Here is a 26,898-nt window from a genome sequence, read left to right as displayed (position 1 = left end):
AGCGAATGGATCGGTTTGGGTTTCGGTTTTATATGTAAAAACCGATCACCAAAACCCAATCGAACAGAAAATCATATAAACTTTAATTTAGTTTATACTTATATCATTTTATATTTATTTCTATTACTTATTTAGTGAGTATGTTAATATATTTAAAACAAGTAGATAATTTATTTAGGCATAACTTCTATTGTTAAATTTTTTCGGTAGAATTTTTTCTGCTACCAATCCCTTCATTATTCCTTAAGAAGTTTATAAATTGGAAGTTTATATCATTATTCCTGCACGGTGCCATACATGTTCTATAACTTTTGTTAAACTGTGAATTATTAAACATCTTATTATGCATATGGCAAAACAAATTAAATGATATCATAACTGCTTGTTGTTAGTGAACATGCACAATATGATAGCTAAGATCATTATAAATTAAAAAAAAAACCGTACCAAACCGAAAACCGACCCAAATTGAACCGACAAACCAAACCAACTCAAAACTGAATCGGACGGTTTTCGGCTTTCAAAAACTGAAAACTTCCGTTCGGGTTTCGATTTTGGGCCAAAACCTACCCAAACTCACCACTATATCCGGCCATTTCAAAGTAATCCACTTAAGGTGGACTGTTTGTTAACATTTTTATTTAGAAAATATTAAACACATGGTTATATGTTATTACATGCATAAAAGATCGATTATACAATAAATATCAACCCGAAGCCATTATGGTTAATGTGCAATTCATTAATGCATGTAGTCAGGGCCGGCCCTAGCATAGGGCGGAGAGGGCGACGACACGGAGCATCAAAAATCGAGGGCAACAAATTTTCGGTTCAAGCTATAGTATACTAGGTTCATTTTGGCGTCAAAATGATGTTATAATAGGTTTATTTAGGCATCAAAGTTAATTATTAAAACTGAGGAAAAAAAAAACTTCCGTTCGATTTTAATGGCGTCTGCGAGTAAAAGGTGTTGCAGTACATTGGAGATGAAAGCTTCATTAATATAAAGAAGTTGTACATTTTAACTTTGATGCCAGAATAAAGGTTCTTCAATATTTATTTAATAAGTAATAAACACTACCTCCATCAATTTAATTATTAAGTTACGGAGTATATCTATTAATAATCTTTGCTCTTCTAATTGTATGTAGTTTTTAATTTTGACTACTTTTATTATTATATTTAAAAAATAAAATCACTATGAATTTAATGTGAATGAAATATTATATGTTGTTGTTAATTAATACAAATTGTATCATTATTTGGATAGTACTCTGTTGTTGCAATAAGTTAATAATACATTTAGCTTTTGTTTTTGGTTTTTATAAATTTTTTTCTCATAAAATTTTAAATATGAATAATGATAATTCAACCTAACTCATATATGTAAATTGTTTGCATACAAAATTTTGATACTGGCATATTCTAGCTATTTTGTTCTGAGCATCAGATAACTTATGACTGGCTCTGCATGTAGTGACATTTTAAACATATCCTTGAAAGGCTGTGTTTATCATTTATTTTTTTTATTAATTATGTCTTCTTATATATCGGATAATCACTTTTTTTATGTGTTCTTATATATCGGATAAGGTTACATGAAACTCTTGCATGTGAAGTCGATAGCTTGTTATAAAGCAATTATGTTGGAAAAACTAGTCTTCAAGCTCGTTCATTGGACGGATAGTATCAAGATATATATATATATATATATATGTATATTAAAGGTAAATATCAAAATAATATATAATAAAACATGAAAAAATTAACAAAACATGGAAAAAACAAATTTAAAATAATAAACTCTTTTGTAATAGAAGAAACCATAATCAAACAATAATTAACAACAAACTAAACTAAAATAAAAGAAATGAAAAATAACAATAACATAACAAATATAAAATAATAAACAAACACGAACAAAATACCAAAAATAAAATTAAAGTGATATAAAAAAAATCATATGTTTCTTTTGTTGAGAAATTTACTTAATTTGATTTGTTTATTAAAGATAGGAAAGAAAATAATTATATGAATGAGGATAATTAATAAAAATTTAGCTTGTATATATAATTTATTGGGAGTTTTAAGAATATTATATATCTTTAAAATCCAAAAAGATTTGTTTTGATAAAAAAAAAAGATTTATGATAGAGTTTTAAATATAATTATCTATTTAATTAGCAAATAAAAAAATCTAAAAAATGAGAGTTCTAGAGTAATTAGGAAAGATCTTTAAGCTTAAAAAGAGCTTTAAAAGGTGTCAAGTGTACCTTCAACCTCATCTTTTAGTTATAGTATATATTTACCTCCGACCTCCGTCCCATTTTAGTTGTCATGTTGACTAACTTTGACCGTAAATAACTTTGTTTGTACTATATAGTAGTTGATGAAACTTATATCAACGAAAAGTACATTAAAAACCCAATCCATTCATATATTTTATATCAAGTGTTACATGACACAAACAAAGTTATTTACGGTCAAAGTTAGTCAACATGACAACTAAAATGGGACAGAGAGAATTATGAACGATAATTAAGAATTAAAATATAAACATACTTGTGATCTTGTACTTGACATTCAAATATATGTCTTTGTTCATGATATGGCCCCATAACACGAATAGGTTTATTTTCAATCACTTGTTCTATGATAAATAGATAACAAAAAGGATTGTTTTCATATTCTTTAATAACAATTAAAACTCTTGATTTGAGTGACAATTGTAACTTTAAACATAAATACGCAAAACTAATCCTATATAAAAAAGGAGAAAATTTTATAACTTTTGATTGAGAGATAGAATGAATCTTGAATGGAGTTCATATTGATTTGGATTTAGTATTCAAGTAACTCTCTGTTGTAAATCATGTTTTGTTTAGTGATCGTCCCATGTTCTGTGAAAACCTATTGTGTTTAGGATAAGGATGTTGTATATCGTCATCTGTTATTGTGTTTCTGATAGGTATCTTGAGTTCATATTGTATTTATATAAAATATTAAATTTATTAATATTTATAATTTATAAGAATATAATCTAATATATTATTAAATTAGACGACATTATCAAAATTGTATTGACATACCAATGTACGACATATATAGGTACCAATTTATAATATTTTATAATGTTTACTTATCAGCTAATATATATCTTTAGCCATGTTGTTGACGTTGACATCTATATTTGTAAATCTATATTTATTTATAAAATAAAAAGTTAAAAAAGTCAAAATTACATTAAACACATATATTGTATTTAATATTTTGAAATAATTTTTTGTAAACATTATTTCATATGTTAAAAAAATTTTAGTTAATCAAATGTGTGAAATTTTCTCAATTTGATGACTAAAAATAAATATAAATTAAGTATTCAAGGACTAAAAAGTGTAAATTATTGATGGAAAACAAAAAAGTGTAAATTAATGAGACTTTTTTACAAATATTAATATAAGTTATAGAGTAATTAGAAGAGAGTACTATTAGACCTAAAAAGAGATTTTAGGGGTGTCAAGTGTACCCCCAACCTCATATTTTAGTTATATTACTAGTTCTAATACAACCTCATATTTTAGTTTTATTACTAGTTCTAATACTCGTACGATGTACGGTAGCTATATAGACTATATCATAAAGAAATTCGAATATGCTACATACATGATTCGTGACTATGAAATAAATTATGGTTAAAATAAATCGATGAACGAAGCTAAATAAAATATATATGTTTAGTTAAACTTTTGGATTTACCTTAAATTTTTAGAACCACATCAAAATCGGAACTTGTAAGCATAGTGGATGATGGCAAATAGCCTTATAATTTCGGATCGTAAACTTAAATTTTAAAAGTATTCATGTTAATAACTTATTATAATTAATGTAAGTAATGGTAGTTGAATAATTGAGAAATAAAAATAGACAATTTATTAATGAAAAAACAATCAATGGTTATGATATCTTATGCATTAATAAGCTAAGAGTTAGAGTTTAGTTTAAATCTAATAAAAAAAATTGAGTTTATCTACAAGTAAAACATGTTTGTGGTAGATAAATTGAAAGTTGTGGTAAAAATATCACCCCCTAATACTAAAGCCATAACTCGTTCTCCTAATCACCAGACAAAACACCCTTTGCCCAGATAATGTTAATAACAATAAATCATCATCTCTGTTGCATTCATTTATCCATTCTTTCAAATCCAATTTACATGCCTTTTGCCTAGATACCTCACATTTGATTCAAATGGATCCATGTAAACACACTTTTTTTTTGGAAAATGGGATCTCCCTGTGAATTTATACCATTTCCAAAAACATTACAAAACAAATAGTATGGTTGAAATACCAATGTTTGAGTTTTAGTTTTCATCTTTTTTATGAAAGGATCATTATTAAGTCGTGGTTTGCTCCACCAAAAACAATAACTTTTCCTCCAAATGGTATGTCTATCTTGACTCTTGAGTACGTGTGTCTCTGAATGATCTACTGAGTGATTCAAAACAATGTCGATAAACCATTGGGGCTTTATCCCATATTATCAACATCGTATGTCTTATTAAACCCGCAAGGTTGTTGTCGGGTGTGATATGGCCTACTGAATTCTCGTTCGCATTTATAGGAATTGCAAATCTAGAATGTTCAATCCAGTCATCGCTTAGTAACAATGAGGCTATTCCACTTGAAGCCACATTTGATACGACCTCTCCTTTAGACCTTAGAGCCGCTGAAAGTGCTTCCCACACATGATGTATATATTCTACTAACACTGCCCATGTCGCTTTTGTTTGTTTTTTTCCATTCTCTTGTATCTTGTTACCAGAAAAAGTGTTTACGCAATTCGACATAATTAAGTTAATTAACTTCCGTGCTTGAGGATTCATTTGTTACATTCAAACCATGCTATAAACATTGAAGTGTTCACTAACGGTCTATTTGCAACATCTTCAAGAGTAGAGTCTATTTATTTTGCCCACCATCCACATGAAATGGAAGTCTAACTACGGTTGGTTTGGGATAACGAATATCAAATGAGTATAGTAAAAGGGAGGGATGGAAATTTTTCTAACTCAGAATGGATTAGAAGTGCGAGTACTCGCAAGCTGAAACATAATGGCCGTATATAGTTTAAAAGAGAATATGTAATGCAAACTATTATTGATCAACAAAGACAATATCAAGTTTTGGGGCAACAATGAATTAGAGAAAGAAGGTGTTTCTCACGTTTGAATATGCATAAACACATAGAAGGATCAATTGTTTTGGGGGTGATATCCCTCTACCAATATGTCGGTAATAGCTATGGTATCTTTGGTAGTAGCCATTATGCTGACTGGTCAAATATTATTACATGTAATCAACAGAACTATACTATCATAATCATATGCATATACCATACTCATAGAATTTTTTTTGAAAACATTTAATATAATTGGTCATAATCAATATATATATATATAATCATTAACTTATATTCAATATGCATATAATCATAAGCAGTGATTCTCGGAATTGATTGCAAAGTTACACCTCCGATTATTTTACCGCTTTAAAACTTTAAAAGAGTGATTCGAAATTGATAGAGAAATTAATCCTCTTGAAAGTATATAGGCATCGGAATTGGAATGAATATATATATATATATATATATATATATATATAGTTTTTGATTTAATGAAAATTCAGATTAATATGGAGATGTCACAGGATTTTTCCTAGGTGGCAATTTTATAAGCTAGTTTTGAATTGAAAATGGTCTAGAGTCATTCGGTTAATTTTAATAATTATATAGATATAGATATATGAGTGTTAATTAATATTATTATTAATCATTAATTAAAATATAGGGTTGGAGAATGATAAAGAAAAAGTAAGAGTTGGAGTTAGACACATAAAGAAACGATCGAGAATGTTTGTTTACGGATATGTATTTTTTTTTAATTATTATATATAAGAAATATAGTAATTTATATTTATTGCTATGAATATATACATATTAACTTATATTTCCAAATTAATATTTAAATTAAAGAAGATATTTTTTATTGCGATGACTAAAAAAACACTTGTCACTTCAATATAATGTCAGGTGTCGTTAAATAGAAGCTACAATTCTGTTTTAGTTTATTGGTAGATAAATTAAACACAATTTTTGTATAAATATTTCTTCTGGTATATGAAAGTTTTCCATTTTAAATGAATAGTTTGTTGACTTTTTAAGTGGATAATAAAGATAACTAATTAAATATATAAACATATTACATTGAGTTCAAAATTTGTGGTTCTTATTTATCATGCATGATCTAGCATATATAATTGGAATTGGAAGTAGTATCATGTACAAACAAAAACGGCCTAAAAGATGCATATATGATATATAAGCACTATTGGAAATTTTATGTATTTTCATGTGTTGAAATATATAATTCTAATAACATAAAATTATAAGTGAATAGATATGTTGCAATTGAAGTTAGAAAGTGTGTAGTAATTAATGTTTAAGTAATGTGTGGGTTTGTCCCACATTCCTAGTAAAATATACATTAAGTATGTTTAAAAGGGGTGGGGATTCCCTCAAATTATCATCAACTTGAGGGGTAAAGTTAGGATGATCTCAACCTTTGAATTAAAATTAATCGTCAAGATTTAATAATCATTTTTGAATCTTAACCTTTGATTTTAATTCATGGGTCAAGATCTTCCAAACTTTACCCTTCAAGTATAATAATCAAACCAAGTCAAGAATAATTCTCAACAAATTTTACATAAGAATATATAAAAGAGTTGATGTTGTGGCTACAACGATCGGGAGGCTGTCTTTTGGGCACCCGCGACAAAAGCCAGCAGCAGCATCGTCAACATCGTCGTCATTTTCACCCTGATTGTTACTATCAGCTCCTGCTGTTGCTCCTGCTGCTGCAGCAATGTGTACAGGTATTAACGCATCCATTTTACTAGCAGTAGAAAGGTTGGATCCGATAGTTTTTGTTTCTGTCGCCTTCTCCGAGTAGAGATCGTTGCCAAGATGGCGAGCCGCATATGATGATGATGAAGCATTGAAGAGAACCAAAAGAAGCATCATTAGTACTTTCGTAACACCCATTTTTAATTTTTCTTGATCGATAGACCCGAAAGAAAACTTCGCAAAATATATATATCCCGGCCTTGTGAATATATATTTTTCAAATCCAACTAATTCAGATAGCCGAATTAATTACGAACCCTTTTAATTACGAGTAATTTGTTTTATAGTGAGAAATAACCCTTTATTCGATCTTCTTGTGTATATAACCAAACCTTTAATTACCCCTTCGATCTATTTATAGATATATGGGGAAATAAAAACTAGCTATTAACCTACTTCTACTCAAACTATAATTATATGAGTAATTTATAAATTAATCCACTTCTAATTAGGTAATTATGCATGTACAAACCGGTTACTTGTATTTGTAAAGTATCTTTTATTATACTAAAGTACAGTTGCTCTAATAACTTATCGACCAATCACAACTCTCGATTTTTTAAAGTTGACCATTGTTTTTAATTTTGACTATAATTTACACTTTTTTGTTTTCCATCGCAAATTTACACTTTTTACCCAATAATTTTAATATATTAAATAAATAATAATTGTTAATATATATCTAATAAAATAATAATTATTATTTATCCAATAAAATAAAAAATAATATATATCCAATTGAATAATAACTAATATATATCAAATAGTATGTTTTATCATAGAAACATAAAATTAATTAATTAAAAATAAATAAAACTTGAGGTAAATATATTAACATTTTAAGAACAACTTCGATGAGTATATTTGAAAAAAATATTTTAATATAAAACTTAAAGTGTTGATATATCGATCAGTTTTTATTACTCAAAATAGTATATTATGTTTTACATTATAATAAAAACATATAATATTGATAACATCGTAAGTCCCGTGTATTAAACACGAGCCTAAAACAATTGAACTAATGACTTATTGCCCAATCACATCACCCAATTTCGTCAAATTGATTCTCGCTTATCTACCAATATATATATATATATATATATATATATATATATAAAACAAGGTGTTAAATTCTTTTATGAAGAAACAAGGACCGTTAGATAAGTTCAAACTTTTGATTACAACCCTTAGATCTAAATAATAGTACCATTACTAAATTTAATATTAAGTAAACACAACATTAGTCCATCTACTTTGGATAATTTACACTTTTTTTGTTTTCCATCACTAATTTACAGTTTTCACCATTAATATTTAATCACTAATATTAAGAAAACACAATATTAGTCCTTGTATTTGAAATAATTAAATTTTGTATATTTAATAAAGTATGTATATATCTAGGAAGCCATAGATCAATCGATCAGTGTAATGTGTAAACATAATGAACTAATATATATACTCATGCATGTATGAGTTTATATTGTAACCGTATTATTAAGTTATCAAATCGTTTACAATTATATTATATACATTAAAGGTCTTTTAGATTATCCGACTATTATTTAACTAATATAGATAACTATTAATTTATTAATAAAAGAAAAAGCATGTCATTCACTATATATACTAGATACTAGATTAAACTCGTATGTTGTGCGGGATATATGAGAACATAAATATAAAAACAATAATTGATAGTTACATTATTATTCATAGTTATGGTAATATAAAGTCCTATCAGATTACGACTGATAAAAAAAATAAAATCATAGTTTACAAATATATTATATACGCCAAGTATAAAAGCAAGACTAATGAAACATAAATATTTTAAATCATAAAAGCCTTTCTCATGATATATAATTATTAAATATAATATAATAAATACTTTTTAAAAAATAAACATAATATAATAAACAATCTTATTTGATAAAAGATAATTATCATTGAATTAACTTTAAAAAAAGTAGTATAATGTATATAATCTTTGTACTTATATATAAAATGGAAAATTAAATATTAATGATTAGGATTATGATTAATGATTATGATCAAAATTGATGATAAAGTTTGTACATGACAACATAGATATAACAATTTAAAGGGAAAATATGGCACCTCATTAAAAATCTAATGTGACAAAAAAACTAAAAATGTCACCTATGAAATTATCATCTCTTAGTTACATAAAAAGATTGAATACATGATATATAATTATAAAAACATAATGAGTTTGAATTTTTCATTACAAGCCTTGAATTTTTTATTAACTTAGTTTAATTTCGTACGCATATTTAAATTTCAATGCAAGAACAATTACCTTTTATATTTTGACAAAATATTACAAGAAAAAAAAATTAAAAAGAGTTATAAAATACGGAAAAATACTAGAACAAAACACAAAAATATGGAAGTTAGATTGTCTAATTTATTATTGGAAGTTAGATTATTCGAACAAAACACATAAAATAAATATGTTATTTTATTAAATAGCTAGATACATAATGTAGTTTAAGATTTATAATCGAGTATTTGATTTTATATATATAAGAAGATAATATGTTTTTTGAAATTTCATTTAAATCACAGGGTAGATCGAAGGGAACCCTTTGATCCCGTGTAACGAATTGGTACCTACGAAACCTCAATGCTGAGTTTTTTTTGCATTGATGATTAGCTATCATTATCAGTCTTATCCATGACAAGAATTGAACATGCGTCCTTCAAGACAACAGACTCTCAATGATGTCATGGTGGTCAACCCACCTAAATGAGTCGGTTTGAAATTTAATTATAGTAGTGTTTTGTTTATATTTACTTTTATATTGTCATTATACAAATATATAACAACCATATTATAGAAAACAGCTACATTAAAGAGTAATTTTGAATATTATTATATTCACCAGTATTAGATGTATTAACATTACATTGTTACTAGCCATTTTTTATGCAAATAAAACTTTAAATAACAATACAATTGTGATGTGTATTTTCTAGTCTTAAATTTATGAACACGAAATACCTAGCTACTGACTACTACACACTTGCGGGCAGTGAACCCGTTCGTATGCAATATAGTCGACTTGGTAAACCGAGGTCGAACACAAGGACTTAATAAGCAATTGTTACAATAAAATGATTCAGATTTAAAAGGGGGGTTTTGTGACCGAATTGTCACGTTCCAAAGTTAGTGAAGAAAGTCAGTAATCCCGTAGGATTAATCGCAAAGAGTATTTGATTGATGGAATCTTAACACAGATTTAAAAATGAACACCTACTTGGATCAGCTCACATGCCAATCATCGGGTCTAAATATTACTTGCATTTGTTGAACGACTCAAAAAGTAGACAAGATGAACTCCCGTTATACTTGAAACTTTAACTGCTCAAAACATAATTATTGCTCCCGCACTTAATTTCTACTCTAAACAGTTAAGCATTAAATTCCTGAGTTGATTTTATGATTTAATCTTTTGAAAGCTTTCTCCCGAACTGCTTATTCGCCTAATAAGATCCCTCTATCATAGGCGTTTACACATTCAAAACGAATTTAATTGTCTTTAATCTTTATCGTTGATTTCTCCCGAACTCCAACGATTTTTGGTTAATTATAGACCGATTAACCATTTCATAAATCAATTGACAATGACATAGATTTCTCCCGAACTTCTAATTACAATTATCAATCAATTAATATAAAAGTTGAAAACAATATTTAAATCCAAATAAATGTGGGTTTTCGATTAAACATATAAACCTTGTTCAACATTCACAAGCAACATCAATTCGACCCTATGACATGCTTACTACCCCAGCGGGTGCTAAAGATTTAGCTACTCATATTAAAAACACAAGAACAAACAAATAGAAAAGAAATCATATTATACCAAATGAATGAAGATAATCCGGTAGCAATGATGATTACAATCCAAAGCTGAAAAAATGTGAAACCCTAACCACTTGTTTGCTCCAAAGTATTCCAAAGTATGAGAAAACTAATAAAATTGTGTTATCCAATCGTCCAAAGTGCAGAACCCTAACTGAACCCATATACCAAATACGCGTGTAACGGCCGTTACTGAGGTAACTGGCCGTTACACTTATACTACATGTCTAACGGGCGTTACTGGCCTAACGGCCGTTACTCGCCAGTTGATTTCTAACGGCCATTAGTTCTCTAACTGCCAGTTACAGGAGAAACCACATATCGCCTCTATAACGGCCGTTACTACAATAACGGCAGTTACAACTTTCAGAATTCGTTTTCTTCATCTTTCGCTTGATTTCACCCGAATCCTTCTCTCGTTTCTTCCATAACTCATCAAAATCGACCAATTCATTCGTCTAATCAATTTCCAATCTGAAAACACTCAACACACCTTCAAAGCATCAAAAGTTGGATATAAAACTATCAAAATGACGAATAATTGGTTCTAAAATCACGTGGGAAATGGTATAAAATATGACACATCAAATTGTATTTTAACATGTTTTATCTATAATTAATAAATATGTTATTCTTAAAACTTATTGTGTTTATTTCGCGTATTTATATTGTCTCGCGTAATATATAGAAAATATAATTTTACTTTTATATATACAAAAATACGATTTTCTTAAATAATTATTAACCAATTGAAATATTTTATTTCAGTTAATTAACATTTGCTTATGTTGTTGATCCTATCAAATTGAAAAACTTATTACTTGACACTTTTTAATAAGTTATTAATTATATGTTTTTCCTAATAAATTTAGAAGTTGAAATTTAGGGTTTCTTATAAAATTATATTATGAACTTTCAAATCTTAATTATTGTATTATAATTTGCTTTTACATAAGTTATGTTAATTAAAGTAAAAATTAAAAGTTTAAGATTTTAATTTCCTAAATATTTTAGTTTTTAAATTTGTTACATAAACCCAATATTTGCTTCAAATATTATTAATATTAATAATAAAATTCAACTATGATTTTAAAAAAATATTTTGAAAATTTAAAAAAATTTAACTATAAATACATAATCCGAAACCTCAATATATTGATGTGAAACTAATTTTAAAAATTTCAAAAGGTTAACTATAAACACAAAAAGTAAACTTTCAAAAGGTGGGCTACTGGTAAGGTCTTAAACCTTAAGGAAATCCATCAGGGTATAAATCACACTTTCGAAGTTTGTATGAGTGGATAATTAAGAGGGTTTTCAATAATACTGAGTTTCATCTCAGACATGCGTGGTTCAAATGCTAACTACTTTTGTTTTGTTAAATTTTCTTTATATGTATATTTATAAAAACATTAAAATACGTGAAAATTGTAAAAAATGACTAATATATTTACACTAATTAAAGAGAAGTCAAATCCATATAGAGCTCTTATTTATATTCTGCTAAACAAATCTGTTTATATTGAATTTCAAACTATCACTTGACACAATAATTGAAGTGTTACTAATTGTTTATAGAAACATAAAATAATGAAATTTTATGTTTTTTTTTTCTATATAAAGACATACATTAACAGCAAGATATTAATTAATTTACAACTTTGGCACCATGATACTAATTAATCTATTTTCAACATCTTTTATATATGGTTGTCAATGTATGATATTGTGAAACGATAACTTGTCAATAATTAAATATGTTATCTCGCGTATCCTAATGATCATTATTAATATTTCTAGCAAAAGTCTCACTAATTTACACTTTTTTGTTTATTGACCAATTACAACTCTTGACTTTTCTCTAATTTTTCACAAGTATGTTTAATATAACATTATGAGTATAAGTGGTTTAAAAAAATTTTATAATATAGAAAATATTGTAACATTTGCCTTATAAAGTGACTATGGGAAACAAATCCATCAATATGTCTTATGTAATTATTTACAATTTTCAAAGTATAACAATTGGAATTATATATTTTTAAAATTATAAACTTTTACGGCTTAAATAGTTAATTCTATGAAGATCTGATAATTTCTATTGAACACGGATCTAAAATCTAGTAATTACTAAAACCGACCTAGCTTATATCTATTTATTTATCTTATCTATCTAATAATAATCTACTAATATAATATTTGTTTTGAGTTTCAAATTTGAACATGCCAAGAATTTAATTTATTCAACAATTTAGTTAATTATACCTATCTATATATAGATAACACTTCCCTAATTCCTAATATATATACCTGCAATATATACATAGTTCAAAACTTGTGGATTTTATTTATCATCTTGCATATATGCATGATTAATTGGAATTGGAATTGGAATTGGAATTGGAATTGGAAGTAGCTAGTATATATATCATGTACAAACAAAACTAGCCTGAAGATACATATACGATATATGCACTAGTTAATTTTTTTTAGATAGGTATATGAAATAAAAGTGATACTGATGTTGTGGCTACAACAATCATCAGATGCCTGTCTTTTGGGCACTGGCGACAAAGCCCAGCAGCACCATGGTGGTTTTTGCGTTGACTCGCAGCTCCTCCTGCTCCAGCTGTGTAAACAGGTATGGCCGCTCCACCGTTTCCGTTGCCCCCTTCTCCGGCTGAACGACCACCTTGATCTCCGGCCGTATGGCCACCTTCTCCTCCGCCTCCACCTCTACCCCCACCTCCACCTCTGGCGCCAGCATGTGCAAATTTTCTAACAGTTGAAACATCGGATCCATTTGTTTCTGCAACAAACCGATAATTGAGGGCTTTTAGACTCAATTTGTTTGATTTTTTTTTAAAAAAAATAGATGAGAGAAATGATAAATATATACCATACCAAGGGATCGGATAGTTTGTTATATGTTCAATGTACAGATCATTTATATACGCTAAAAAATAATGAAAGAGAAGGAACCTGAAAAGAGATTGTTGTTGTCAAGATAATTAGCAACTGATGCATGATAAGTAAAGTTGAAGAGAAACAAAAAAAGCATCATGAGTTTGATCATAACACCCATTTGTAGTTGTATATATCTATCACAATTTTGATGCTTCAAATTTCTTTTGTCCACTGAAAACGTATTCTTTTCCCTTTTGCTTTTCACACTAATAATTAAGAACATATACATAGGCATATATATATCTGATGATGTCTATGTGGATTGATGTTGGGAGGAGAGGATGTGGATACACATGTTCCGGTTTATGGGTTATATATATCAGGAAGGGATTCTGTCAAGTTGTCTTTAACATGACTAATATGACTAGTCATGTTAGGGTGATCTTGGCCCTTGATTTTCATTCAATGGTCAAGATCTCCCCAACTTGATTCAAATTTGGGGCTCAACTTGAAGGAATCCTCACCCTTATATATCTATACTTTGTGAGAATTATTGTACACTTTATTTTTCATCATGAAAAGTATAGTATATATATTTGCTTATAACTTAAGAGGATAACTATACAATTGTACAAAGTGTATATTTTTAATTAACATATTTGCATTAACACGTGTAAAGCCAATGCATGGGTAATTGTCTATACTAGTGCATGTTGACTTGGTCAAACTTCTTTTGATTAAAGAATTTAAAACCCATTATATTATGTTAGGGTGGAATAGTGCCTTATCACTCTCGTTCTTTTTCATCTTTTTGGAATATCTTACCATCTTTTTCTATTTTGTCGGATTAAACAAAAACAAACAAAAAAACAAAAAAATAAAAAAAAAATAAAAAGGAAGAGAGAGGTGGTGAGCAAGCCACGGAGCATCTTCCTCACTTTCCTTCCCACCTAACCGGTTACTAGCATAATGGTGTCGTCCAAACCTGGTGACCGATTGACACCGTGCTCCGTATTATTGTTATCCATCAACTCACCAACAGATATTAATAAAGAGTGTAGCTTAGTTCCAAATTACAGTAATATAGTTTTTTACACTTTTTCAAAAGTCCCCAGCACTTGTCTTATACAAAAGCATCGAAAGATGCTTAAAATATAAGGTGATTAAGTTATAAGGGTATATAAGGAATAAGTTTAATTACACGTATATATGGAATATCTATAAGATATAGTATCACCTTTTTTGTAGTTTCGTTAAGAACTTGACATATATATTAAGCCAATTAGAAGAGACACCATGCCCACTTGCCCGCTTAGTTCAAATTGTGTGATGGACAACATACGCATTTTGTATGTACGTAGATATTTCAAAAGAGAAAAATAACAATCAACATTATATATATTTATGATGTTCAAAAAAATCTTAGAGGACGTTTGCAAATATGATTAAGTTCAGAAACATAGACGACCGACACACTTTATCACACGTATAAGTTAGTCAGAAGGTAAATTTTGCACGTGTTGTTTTTGAGGAGACGTATTGGGACAACATATGTTGACTGCTAATTAATAAATAAATAAATAAAAGTGTCTAAACTAAACTCCAAAATTAGGAGGGATACGGCACAAACTCCATTGACGGCCCCTCATCATTTTTTTTTAAAAGAGAATGTGATATTAATGCTATATGTTTTGATTAATGTATCATATTTGTGTAATATTGATTTGTATAGTTAATTATAAAACTTGTATACTATGTAGTCAATATCACTTTTTTTAATTGATAGCCACCACTGCTTTGTTTTAATTTATCTTTCGAGTTTTCATCATGGCTATTATCAAGTTTTCTTATAATAACTTGATATACAAATATGCTATATTAATTTCTATACAAGTGTGAAGTTATGTAGGATGTAACGTTGATTATGGCTCATCTTGAAAATTTTAACTAGTACTAATAATTGATTTTATGTAGGATGTAACGTTGATTATGGCTCATCTTGAAGTTTTACTAGTACTAATATTCCTTACGTTGTACGGATGGTTTTTATATATATCATATAATTGATTTTATTTAAAAGAAAATATTTAAACATGGTACATGCATTTCGATTTTTTTTAATAGATACCTAATCACGATGACATTATTAATAAAAATATTGGTCAAAGTTTAATAATACTTACCATATTGGTAGTAACTAGATTATTATCCGCGTAATACGCGAGAAACATACATAATTAATGACATGTTAAATTTTTATAATATCATTAGTTGACAAATGTTTAATCAGGTAAGAATTAAACCACTAAAAAAACATGAAGTTATATTAGTGGTCGTTTAATTAGATTCTGGTTACCAGTGACCAGACAGTTGAAAAAATGAATACATCATCTATTAGAGGCCTCACTAAGTAAGGTTTTCATTTTTTTTTGGATTTCTTTCATTCATCCGGATATGTCTGCATTGTCATTATACTTGTGTTTTAACGTTTTGCTCGAATAATTTAGTTATACACTAAAATTACTAAGGAATTTAATTTTCAATCTACGAGCATGGTACCCGCGCAATGCGGCGGAGATGACGGCGGTGTGATGGCGACGACAGATAGTGATGGTGGTGGCAACGTCAAATGGTGTAGGTAATTGATGTAGAGGTGTTTGATTTAAAAGGGATAATAGGGATATTTTATAATATGAGGGATTAATGATGTAATTTAATATTAAGGGTTTGTGGTGATTTAATTCATTAAGGGTAGAATGGTAATTTTGCATATCCCAACAATGTAAAGTTTCAACAAGGGGGTATAATTTTTATATAGTGGTATAGATATATCGCATGTTGTTAATAGAAGTTAAAATTATGCATAATATCATGACAATTTTCATACAATTATTTTTTTGATCTATAAAATTGTGATAGCTTACTATAGACTGAATATTTGTCTTTTAGTTCTTTATAAGAAAGACGATTTGATATCTGACCCGGTTTTCAAAACATTGATTTAATAAAAATGTTATGTGATAAAAATCCTATACAAAAATCATTATAACCAAATTTTATTCTTTATATAAAAACATAATTTAATAAAAACGTATTACATTAAAAAATAAAATTTTATTGAAAAAAATTAAAAACTAATTTTAAAGATAAAAAATGATATAAACTATAAAATTATTAGTTTTCATAATTATATCATTAAAACCATTAATTATTAATGTATACAAACTTAAATAAGAAAATAATAATAATTTAAATTTTTCAAAATAAAATTAAATATAAAAAAGTTAAATAAATTATATGACATTATCAAATAATATAATGACTCTAATTAAAAGTTGAACTCTATTTAAGGGTTCATATTTCTCTAATTATGAATTAAGGTTTCTTTTATATATATATATATATATACTCCTCTATAATAGAGGAAGGCCTTTTTTAATTTCTCAAATTACAACGTTGAAGTATCAAAAATACCCTTACTACTAACTGTTAATTACCTTCTTAGCCCTTCATTCTTAGCCCTTCACAGACTTATATATAATATAAATGTAACACTAAAAAGACATGACACATCTCACAACCATCGAAACCTCCGGCGTGACCACCAACCGCCACCGTACACCTCCAGTCACCGCCGCCTGACCACCAACTGCCGGCATTTGCAATCACTTCCACCTCATCTACAATGACCACCAGTCCACCGCCGTCTACAACCACCTCCAACCACCGAACCACATCCAACCACCTAACCACCCCCAACTACCTCCAGCCACCGAACCAGAACCACCTCCAGCCACCCACGTATCTGCAGCCACCGTTGGATACAATCACGACCAACCAACCACCAGCCACCACCACCATCTTCTTCAAACAAAATCCAACCGCGCATCAGCATGTATGGCTGCCGTCACTGATGATATCCGATCCCGTCTCGTCACCACCAATTGAGGCTGCCAACGACCACTCAATATGATGAGGTAAATATTTATTCGCAATTGAATTTTGAGATAATCTACTCTCTTCTTGATTTTTTTTTTATAATTTTTTCAATTGAATGTTGCGATGCTGAATAGAACTAGATACTTGCCTTATTAAAAACTTACAAAAATTAATAGAATCAAATGATGCCATTTATAACGATAAATATAAATTCTTAATGTAAATAACACCCCCAAAATATTCATACTTCTATTAATTACATTTTCATACCCTTATGTTTTTGAAGTAAATGTTTTCATATCAAACTTCTCATCAATCATATATTCCTCACACACATCAACACTCCCCCTTCAATTCAATCTCCAATCAATTACCTCTATCATGTTGTTCCAACCATGACAGAAATAGCTGATCAAACCCTGTCCGATTCCATTGGAGTTGCTCAATTGCCCACACCTGGTGTAGCACCTACTCCTGCTACCTTTGTCAATGCAAGTTAGAATTTTATATCGTAAATAAGTGATTTATATGGACTCAATCATACATATCGAATGTTCTCTAACTTTTCCCCCCTTATGGTCTGATATGCTTAAGCCAATCCGACGCCCGCTTTTGCTGTATCTCCATCCATTGTGACTCAAGGTTCTGCTGCGTTTACATTCATGAGTGCAATCTCGCAATCACATGTTCCCAAAATAATCCTGTACTTGATGAATTGGATTGTGTTTATATGTTTTAGTTCACATGTAAAACTATATGACAATGCACCTATGCTTAGATAAAACTATATGAGAATGTATCAATATGATGAGCATATTAGGAGGTCCTATTTGACATAACACGTATGGCTACCTATGTTGTTGTTTGTGGCAACTTTATTGATAAAATGGAGATTTAAAAACCTTGCCATATACATACAAAAATAATGTTATTTGTGCCCATCATATGACTATTAATCTGCCCAAAAGTAACAGCCCAACATGTTCAAAAACTCAATTCTGTGAATGTAATTCATTCAAGACAATTAGACCCTTTTACTTTCTCAAGTTATTCATCATCTAAAATAAATTCACGATGTTATACCGTAGATACAAAGCTCTATTGGAGATGCTGCAGATGTAAGAGTAAACGCCAGCAATGTAATTATTGATTTGGCAAAAGGTGTGTGCTATGGAAAAAGCCCATATTTGCTAACGGTATACTATACATTAATGTATATAAGTTGTATCAGAACAGTAATAACTAACAAATTACTTTATCGCAGAAAAAAAAAAGACAATATCATAGAGATTATTACCAGCGGCGCAAAGAGAATGCTAAGATGAGAAAATGCATGGCTGGTGACGTGTCAGGACCCAGTACGGATATACTCAAAGGTATTTACGGTATCTTTAGTTTTAGCAAATTATTTAAGTTTCTTTTAACTTAAACCTATTTATTTGTAGAAATGAAATACCAATACCACAGAGATTATAATGCACAGCAAAGAGCAACAAAAAGAACATATCAACCACCTGTTACAGTAGTAAATACAGATAGTCCAGCTCCCACCGCTCTTTCAGGCTCAACTGGAACCACTCAAATACAAAGGGTGCCATTAGCAGAATTGCCAATTGGTAGAATAAATCCTTCATCATATTATAGGACTACAATGAAGCATATGATGCGAAGTTCAAGTCAGCTGCAAACCCAATCTACCACACATTTTGGGAACAAAGAAAACATATCACCATCCAACCAACAAGTTCATCAACGATTTGCAAACGAAAATACACCTCCCGGTGTATACAAGGTATCTCATACGAGGAGAAGCTCAAATACAGTCATAGCATCAACAAGTAGAGTTACACCATCAAAAAATTATCACAACAAGACACCCATACCCTGTGCATCTCTCACAGGATCTTCAAAACTTCCTTCTGCCGTGTCACGCCAACGCTTCCATGGTAATAAACGTACATATATTATTGTAGCTTCTTTATTTTTTCAACTAATACCATTTGTATAGATTGTTAACAATACCCCTCAAAATTACGTTTCTAATATATATAGGCATTCAATGTGGGACTGGAAATCTTTTGCCTATATTTGAATCTGTTGTCACTCAACCATCAGAGTTCATAGCAGGATCATCAACATACATCGGCCAATCATCAACAGGTTACTATGTAGCTTATATAGTATTTGTTTTTATAACAATGTTTTATAAATATTGAAATTTATATTTATTTTATAAACAACTCATATATATATATATATGAATATTATGTAGGACATAGTACACAAGTGGAAGTCGAACAGGATAGTTATGATTTCGTTTACAACGGTGTCCCTAAAAACCATCGAGCGTTGAAAAAACAGCCCCCATGTCGTTATTGTGGAGCAACAAGGTTTAAATTTGAATTCCCCACATTTTGTTGCATGGGAGGAAAGACAAAGTTGGCTGTCACAAATGTTCCAGCAGAACTCTATAATCTCTTTACGGATCAATCAGAATTGGGAAAGATGTTCAGGCACCACATATGTTCATACAACACAAATTTTTCGTTCACTTCAATGGGTGTCAATTTGGATAAAAATATGGCAAATATGACGGCTGGAGTTTATACTTTTCGTGTTCATGGAGGAATATATCACCAGGTTGATCAATTAGTACCGAGGGACGGAACACCCAGGTATTTACAGTTGTACTTCTATGATCCGGACACCGAAGAAGATCTGAGGCTTAGATGGCCAAATCTTGATAAGAACATAGTTCATATCGTGACACGTGCTCTTGCTGCAAATCCATATGCAACAACCTTTCGCAGCATGGCTCAGTTGGGACCTCTTGACAGCTATAGAATCACTTTGAACGCATCGGTGGAACTTGACCAAAGAATGTACAACCGTCCTACAACATCAAAGGTAATAAATAGGCTTTCTAATGATATATAGTTAACTTTAGTATAGAGAATTTCAGCTGAATCCTATTGTTAACCTTTTATTGATATTTAGTTGATTGCAGGAGGGTACATGATCATTTTTCACATTATTATCTAACAATCATTCTTGAAATCTCTAATGAAGTTTATATTGTTACAAGGATCATGCGTGGTTTGATTACGTTTTACATTCAAAACTGGTCTAATTGTGTCTTTGTGGAATAACAGTTTAAGGATTATATATTGTGAACAAATGATCATGTGTCCTGTTAACCCGTCTTGATAATATATTCTTAACCTTTTTATCGACGAGTTTTTACGTTATTATATAGAATTTTTGAAAGATTACATGACTTAACATAATTTGACTACATAACATAATTTGACTATAGGTTGCTGGGATATGGGTTGAAGGAAATGACAACATAACGTCATACAAGAGAAGCATTGTTTTATATGGGAGGTCTCAACATTTCCAACGGATTCAACATTACTTTGGTTGTTATGATCCACTTTCATATCATTTGTTTTTCCCCAATGGTGAGTCTGGATGGCACAATAGAATACCAAGAAATGGATTTTCAATGGATGAAATTGTTAATGATGAAGATAACATTGGAGATGATGAAGATGGAGAAGGTTCAATATTTTTTATTTTATACACATAGTTCTTTACTATTACTTTGGTTGTTATGATCCACTGTCATATCCTTTGTTTTTTTTTTTCAACAATTTATTTTACATGGTTGCAATCTAACAGGTCGAGGTAGGAAGACAGTATCCATGAGGGAGTATTACTGCTACAAGTTCCAGGTCCGCCCTACTGAGAACGTAATTCTCCTAGGTGGGAGATTGTTGCAATAGTATGCGGTGGACAATTATATAAAGATTGAGACCTCACGTTTGCAATTTTATGAGCATAACCAGCCAAGAATAAGAGCCGATTTGTATCAAGGTATAATGGATTGTGTGAACGCCGGTGGAGTTCAATTGAAGAATATTGGTAAAAGGGTTGTGCTCCCGGCATCTTTTATTGGAGGTCCGCGCGACATGCGCCGACGTTTTTTAGATGCCATGGCATTGGTACAAGATGACGGTAAGCCTGATCTCTTCCTTACATTTACATACAATCCAAGTTGGGATGAAATCACTGCCGAACTCTTACCCGGTCAAACTACTCAAGACCGGCCAGGATTAGTTGCAAGAATCTTTCGGGCGAAACTAGAGGATCTGAAGAACCAACTCCTTGAAAAGCATGTCCTCGGCTAGGTAAAGGCTTATGTGTACGTCATTGAGTTTCAGAAGCGTGGGTTACCTCATGCACATTTTCTTTTGATAATGGAATCATCACATAAGATTACCACTCCTGACCAATACGACAGCCTGGTGTGTGCTGAAATTCCAAACCCGACAAGGTATCCGAAATTGCATGAACTGGTTGTTGCACACATGATTCATGGACCGTGTGGATGTCTAAATGATCAAAGTCCATGCATGCAAGGGGATCCAAAAAAATGTCGTTTTCATTATCCTCGGCAGCTCAACGAACACACTGTTCAAGGAGACGACTCATATCCATTGTATCGAAGGAGAGCCAATGGGATCACCGTGAGGAAGAGGAAACATGATATTGATAACAGATGGTTCGTACCCTACAACCCGAAGTTGTCACATGAATTTGGAGATTTGCTCAAGCATCAAGTCTGTGAAATATCTGTTCAAATATGTCTACAAAGGTCACGATAAACAAGCCATCCATATCGACCCTGATCAGGAAGAAGTGGTGGTTAATGAGATTCAACGATATCAAGATGCACGTTATATCTCCCCTCCTGAGGCAATGTGGCGCATCTTCAAGTTTCCCCTTTCTAAAATCCACCCGTATGTTATGGCGTTGCAACTTCATCTCCCTGAAAAGCATCATGTTCGATTTAGGGAAAGTGATTCACCAAGAACTATTTTAGGTTGGGAGCGGGGCAAAAAGACAATGTTGACAGTCTTTTTTGACCTCAATAGAGTGAATGAAGATGCAAGACAACATTTGTACAAAGATATTCCGAAACACTTCACGTGGCATGGAAATGTTTGGATGCCTCGATAAGGTCAGAAAACAATTGGTCGGGTGGTCTCAGCTAACCCAACAGAAGGCGAACGGTACTACTTACGCTTGCTGTTAATGCATGTTAAAGGACCTACCTCCTTTGATGATCTTTACACAGCCAACGGTGTAAAACACCAACTGTTTAGAAAATCAGCAGTTGAGAGAGGATTGATCGAGAACGATGACGGCTTATTGCAATGTCTTACCGAGGCTTCTGTCTTTCAACTTCCACATCCTTTGAGACAACTATTTGCCACTATATTGGTATATTGTGACCCAGGTGATGTTAGAAGGTTATGGGATGAACACTACGACTCACTTTCTGAAGACTACAGAAGACAAACCCAAAATAGTGAACAAGTTCAAAATATGGTTCTTAAAGACATTTTGACATTTCTTCAATCTATGAGTAGGAGTCTACATGATTTTGACCTTCCTCATATGACCTCAAATTTTATTGACTCAGGAGGTTGTCAAGAATTACAAGAAGAAACTTCCATAGTTGTTGAAACCGATCATCTCCACGCGAAAGATTCTCTCAATGCTGATCAGAGGTTTGCATACGATACGATCATCAGGCACGTTGATGATGATTGTTCAGGTGTGTTCTTTGTAGATGGCTCAGGCGGAACAGGGAAAACCTTTTTGTATAATGCTCTGCTTGCTGAGGTTCAATCCCGTGGGCAGATTGCCGTGGCCACTACTTCGTCTGGGGCAGCGGCTAATAACATGCCTGGTGGTCGAATAGCCCACTCAAGATTTAAGATTCCCCTGGAGCTTAATAATAATTCTCTTTGTAACATCAGTAAACAAAGTGGGACTGCTCAGCCACTTCTTAAGGCCAAACTTATCATATGGGATGAAGTCTCGATGGCTAAACGACAAGCGGTTGAGGCATTGGATCGAACAATGCAAGACATAATAGGCGTAAGACAACCATTTGGAGGTAAAATAATGGTTTTGGGAGGTGATTTCAGACAGGTTTTGCCGGTTGTCAAAAAAGGAACCCGAGCACAGATTGTAGACTCGAGCCTACGTATGTCACCTTTGTGGTCCGGTATCAAAAAGATGCGTCTAACTGTAAATATGAGAGCACGAACTGATCCATGGTTTTCAGATTTCCTTTTAAAAGTTGGTGACGGGGATGAGGAAGTGATTAATGGAAACTTTATTCGCATACCTGATGATATGACCATCCCATACACTAATGGAGCTAAACCAAAAGAGGATTTAATTAGTGCCATATTCCCGTCTATGGAAGTCAATGGAAATTCTTCATAGTACATAACTTCGAGGGCAATACTGTCGACTAAAAATGATAATGTCGATGAGATAAATGACGAGTTGATTAGTAGATTCTGTGGGGAGGAGCAAATCTATTACAGCTTTGATGAGGCAGAAGACGATGTTAACAACTATTATCCAATTGAATTTTTAAACTCACTTAACGTTAGTGGTTTGCCCCCTCATTGTCTTCGACTCAAAGTTGGATGCCCGGTCATACTATTACGTAACATCGATCCATCGGACGGGCTGTGTAATGGCACAAGGTTGATATGCAAAGGATTCCAGCGAAATGTCATCGATGCAGAAATAGCGGTTGGTCAGCATGCCGGGAAAAGAGTTTTTTTACCCAGAATCTCTCTTTGTCCATCTGAAGATGATATGTTCCCCTTCAAGTTGAAGAGAAAGCAATTTCCAGTTCGTCTTAGCTTTGCAATGACAATAAACAAAGCGCAAGGCCAGACCATTCCAAACGTCGGGGTTTACCTACCGGAATCTGTGTTCTCGCATGGACAGCTTTATGTGGCACTATCTAGGGGGATATCACGTGAAAAGGTGAAAGTGTTGGTTAGGCCTACGCAAGAATTTCCTCAACTCGGAGTATACACCTCAAATGTGGTGTATAGGGAAGTTTTACATGATGCATAGCTTATAAAAGGTGCTTAAGTTTATGTAGGGTTTAAATACTTAATGCTGTATGTATATTATGATAATAGTGATTTATCATTTACTGTTTTGATTTTCTTTTTGTTCAGGATTGTTAGTGTTATCATCAGTTCTGGATTTGGTTCATCAGACGATTTCTCCTCATTGTGTTCAGGTTAAAACTCTTTTTGCTTATTATACATTAATGTAACGTAATTTAAATGTATTTGTATGCCCTTACCATTAATGTACAAGCTGATGGATGTTGTTGCACATTACCTTCAGACCTAAGTGTTTGTCCAGCGACCCGTTTGACTAACTATAGAATGTTGCGCATTTAACTAACCTGTTTGAGCTTAGTACCCTACTACAACTGTTTGATTAGGACTCTGTCATGTGTTCTTGCTTTGGTCCTTTTCTACCAAGTCATTAAATGACTTGACATGATTATCATTTGGTGGGGGCATACTTGCTGACTGATTTCCAGCATCATAAAGTGAATTAGAGAATGATGTTACTTCCCTGTAACACACAAGAGCATTCCAACAGTAGGTAACCCCCATATGATACACCAATAGGACAAATACTAGAGTATGTCTTTCTCTACCAGTGTCGAAAAAGGGGGCCAGTTTAAAATATGAGTTTTTTAGTGCAACTCAAAACTTGCCAGGTCCATTCAGGATGAGTTTACGAGAAGTTTTTTTTGTCCCTTTTAATTAAGAAACTGATGTATTGTACAAAGATCAAATTTGTTGCTTCAGATTCACCATTCATAGGTCCTGCTTACAACTATAATTTTGGTATATGTACTTGCATCATCTGATTGTTGCTTGCCACAGTTTGTAGGGAATATGTCGAGTCACTAATATTATCAGCAGAACGGCCTAGCCATTGTTTCATTCTTAGTACTTTTTAGAAAGTAGATTCAAAACAATGGCGGTGTCTGGAAATGAAGATATGAACAGCTCAGGGAATGAAGATTGGGTATATTGCAAAACAAAGACTTAATAATCATATAATTCCAACAGCTTTTATTTTAATATAATGGTATGGTTTATTTGTTAGTTTTGTAATAAGTGTCATACCAGTATTATATCTTTGTGGACAATCATCCTCTTCATAGTATGCAACAATTCTGTTACTTTGATATTTTAGAAATACATTATTAATGCTTTTGACTTAACATATCAATGTCACCATTTTGGTTTTAGGGCTTTTGAGTTCGTAACAGAGCCATGTAACTTCCCAAATTTCATGTTACCTTATACTTATTACACTTTGTTAAATGTCGACATCACGATATATCGCACGTTGTAAATTTTTACCGCCGCATTGCGCGGGTACTATGTTCAATTAAAATATGAGTATACTTTTGTTCCAATTAAAAATAGAAAAAAATAACAAAACTCAATCTTCACCGATCCGATTTCGATTCGAGTTCCGCACTACAATTACACCGTTGCATGGCGCGGGCACTACCCCTCTCGTATATATATATATATATATATATTTAAAGATATAATGTATCTAATCTATAATTATGATGGTAAAATTTGGTTCATGCCGTTTGTTAATTTTTAACCATATAGATTTAAGTTATTAAATAGATTACAATTAATTAAGAATGACGGTCAAAATTAATTAAAAAGTGTATTGAAAATAAGTGAAATTTAAAAGCCAAAAAACATAAGTCATACGGTTATCTATAATTAGTTAAATTAACTTAAGAATAGGAAACCTACTACTCCTACAATCACAATGATAACAATATATTTGGATAAATATATGTATTAGTATTTGATAATTATTAGATAATTTTTAATTAAGATTTTTTTTAATAAAATTAAAAGTTACACATGTCGTGCATGAAATACGCCAAGTGTTTATTAAAAAAAACTTCAATCATGTTTTAGTTTATTGGTAGATAATTTTACTGTTTTAGTAATAGTAATACTAATAGTAATATAGTAATATAGTAATTTAACGTTAAGGTGTTTTTTTTTTCCGTATTTGTAAATTTTGGTCCATTTTAAAGATTTTTTTTATATTTGCTTATTTTTCAGAAATGAATATATCTAATGGTCGAGATGACTCTTCTTTTAGTATATATTAATTTTGACTTATATATTATTTAGTATTTTGATATTCCACCTTGAAACCAATTCTGGCTTCTTCAGTGTTTCTAAGTACGTTTATATGTTATCTATAATTTATTTGATTATTTTTCATATATTGCT

At 31.0% G+C, this 26,898-nt stretch overlaps 3 protein-coding genes across 3 annotated transcripts; 2 read left to right on the top strand and 1 right to left on the bottom strand.

Moving 5' to 3' along the window:
* Positions 1-13,255: 13,255 nt before the first annotated feature.
* LOC122585149 (glycine-rich protein 5-like) lies at positions 13,256-14,312 on the bottom strand. The gene is made up of 2 exons (XM_043757259.1): positions 13,844-14,312; positions 13,256-13,670 (listed from the first exon to the last, which is right to left on the bottom strand). Exons 1-2 carry the CDS (start codon positions 14,061-14,063, stop codon positions 13,351-13,353), a joined length of 540 nt encoding a protein of 179 aa, XP_043613194.1. The 5' UTR covers positions 14,064-14,312; the 3' UTR covers positions 13,256-13,350.
* A 3,044-nt stretch (positions 14,313-17,356) lies between these two features.
* Positions 17,357-25,844, top strand: LOC122606563. Its single transcript, XM_043779408.1, has 10 exons — positions 17,357-17,745; positions 18,796-18,868; positions 18,972-19,083; positions 19,153-19,653; positions 19,760-19,867; positions 19,980-20,614; positions 21,024-21,270; positions 21,392-24,674; positions 24,772-24,836; positions 25,501-25,844. The coding sequence occupies exons 3-8, from the start codon at positions 19,029-19,031 to the stop codon at positions 21,493-21,495; spliced, it is 1,650 nt and encodes a 549-aa protein (XP_043635343.1). The 5' UTR covers positions 17,357-17,745; positions 18,796-18,868; positions 18,972-19,028; the 3' UTR covers positions 21,496-24,674; positions 24,772-24,836; positions 25,501-25,844.
* LOC122590463 (ATP-dependent DNA helicase PIF1-like) lies at positions 22,808-24,664 on the top strand. Its single transcript, XM_043762668.1, has 2 exons — positions 22,808-24,012; positions 24,118-24,664. The coding sequence occupies exons 1-2, from the start codon at positions 22,808-22,810 to the stop codon at positions 24,662-24,664; spliced, it is 1,752 nt and encodes a 583-aa protein (XP_043618603.1).
* Positions 25,845-26,898: the final 1,054 nt, after the last annotated feature.

This window comes from Erigeron canadensis, chromosome 1, assembly GCF_010389155.1.
Source record: "Erigeron canadensis isolate Cc75 chromosome 1, C_canadensis_v1, whole genome shotgun sequence".
In the NCBI taxonomy this organism is placed as follows: domain Eukaryota; kingdom Viridiplantae; phylum Streptophyta; class Magnoliopsida; order Asterales; family Asteraceae; genus Erigeron; species Erigeron canadensis.
The sequence above is the reverse complement of the archived record's forward strand: the minus strand, read 5'-3'. Positions and strand labels throughout refer to the sequence as shown.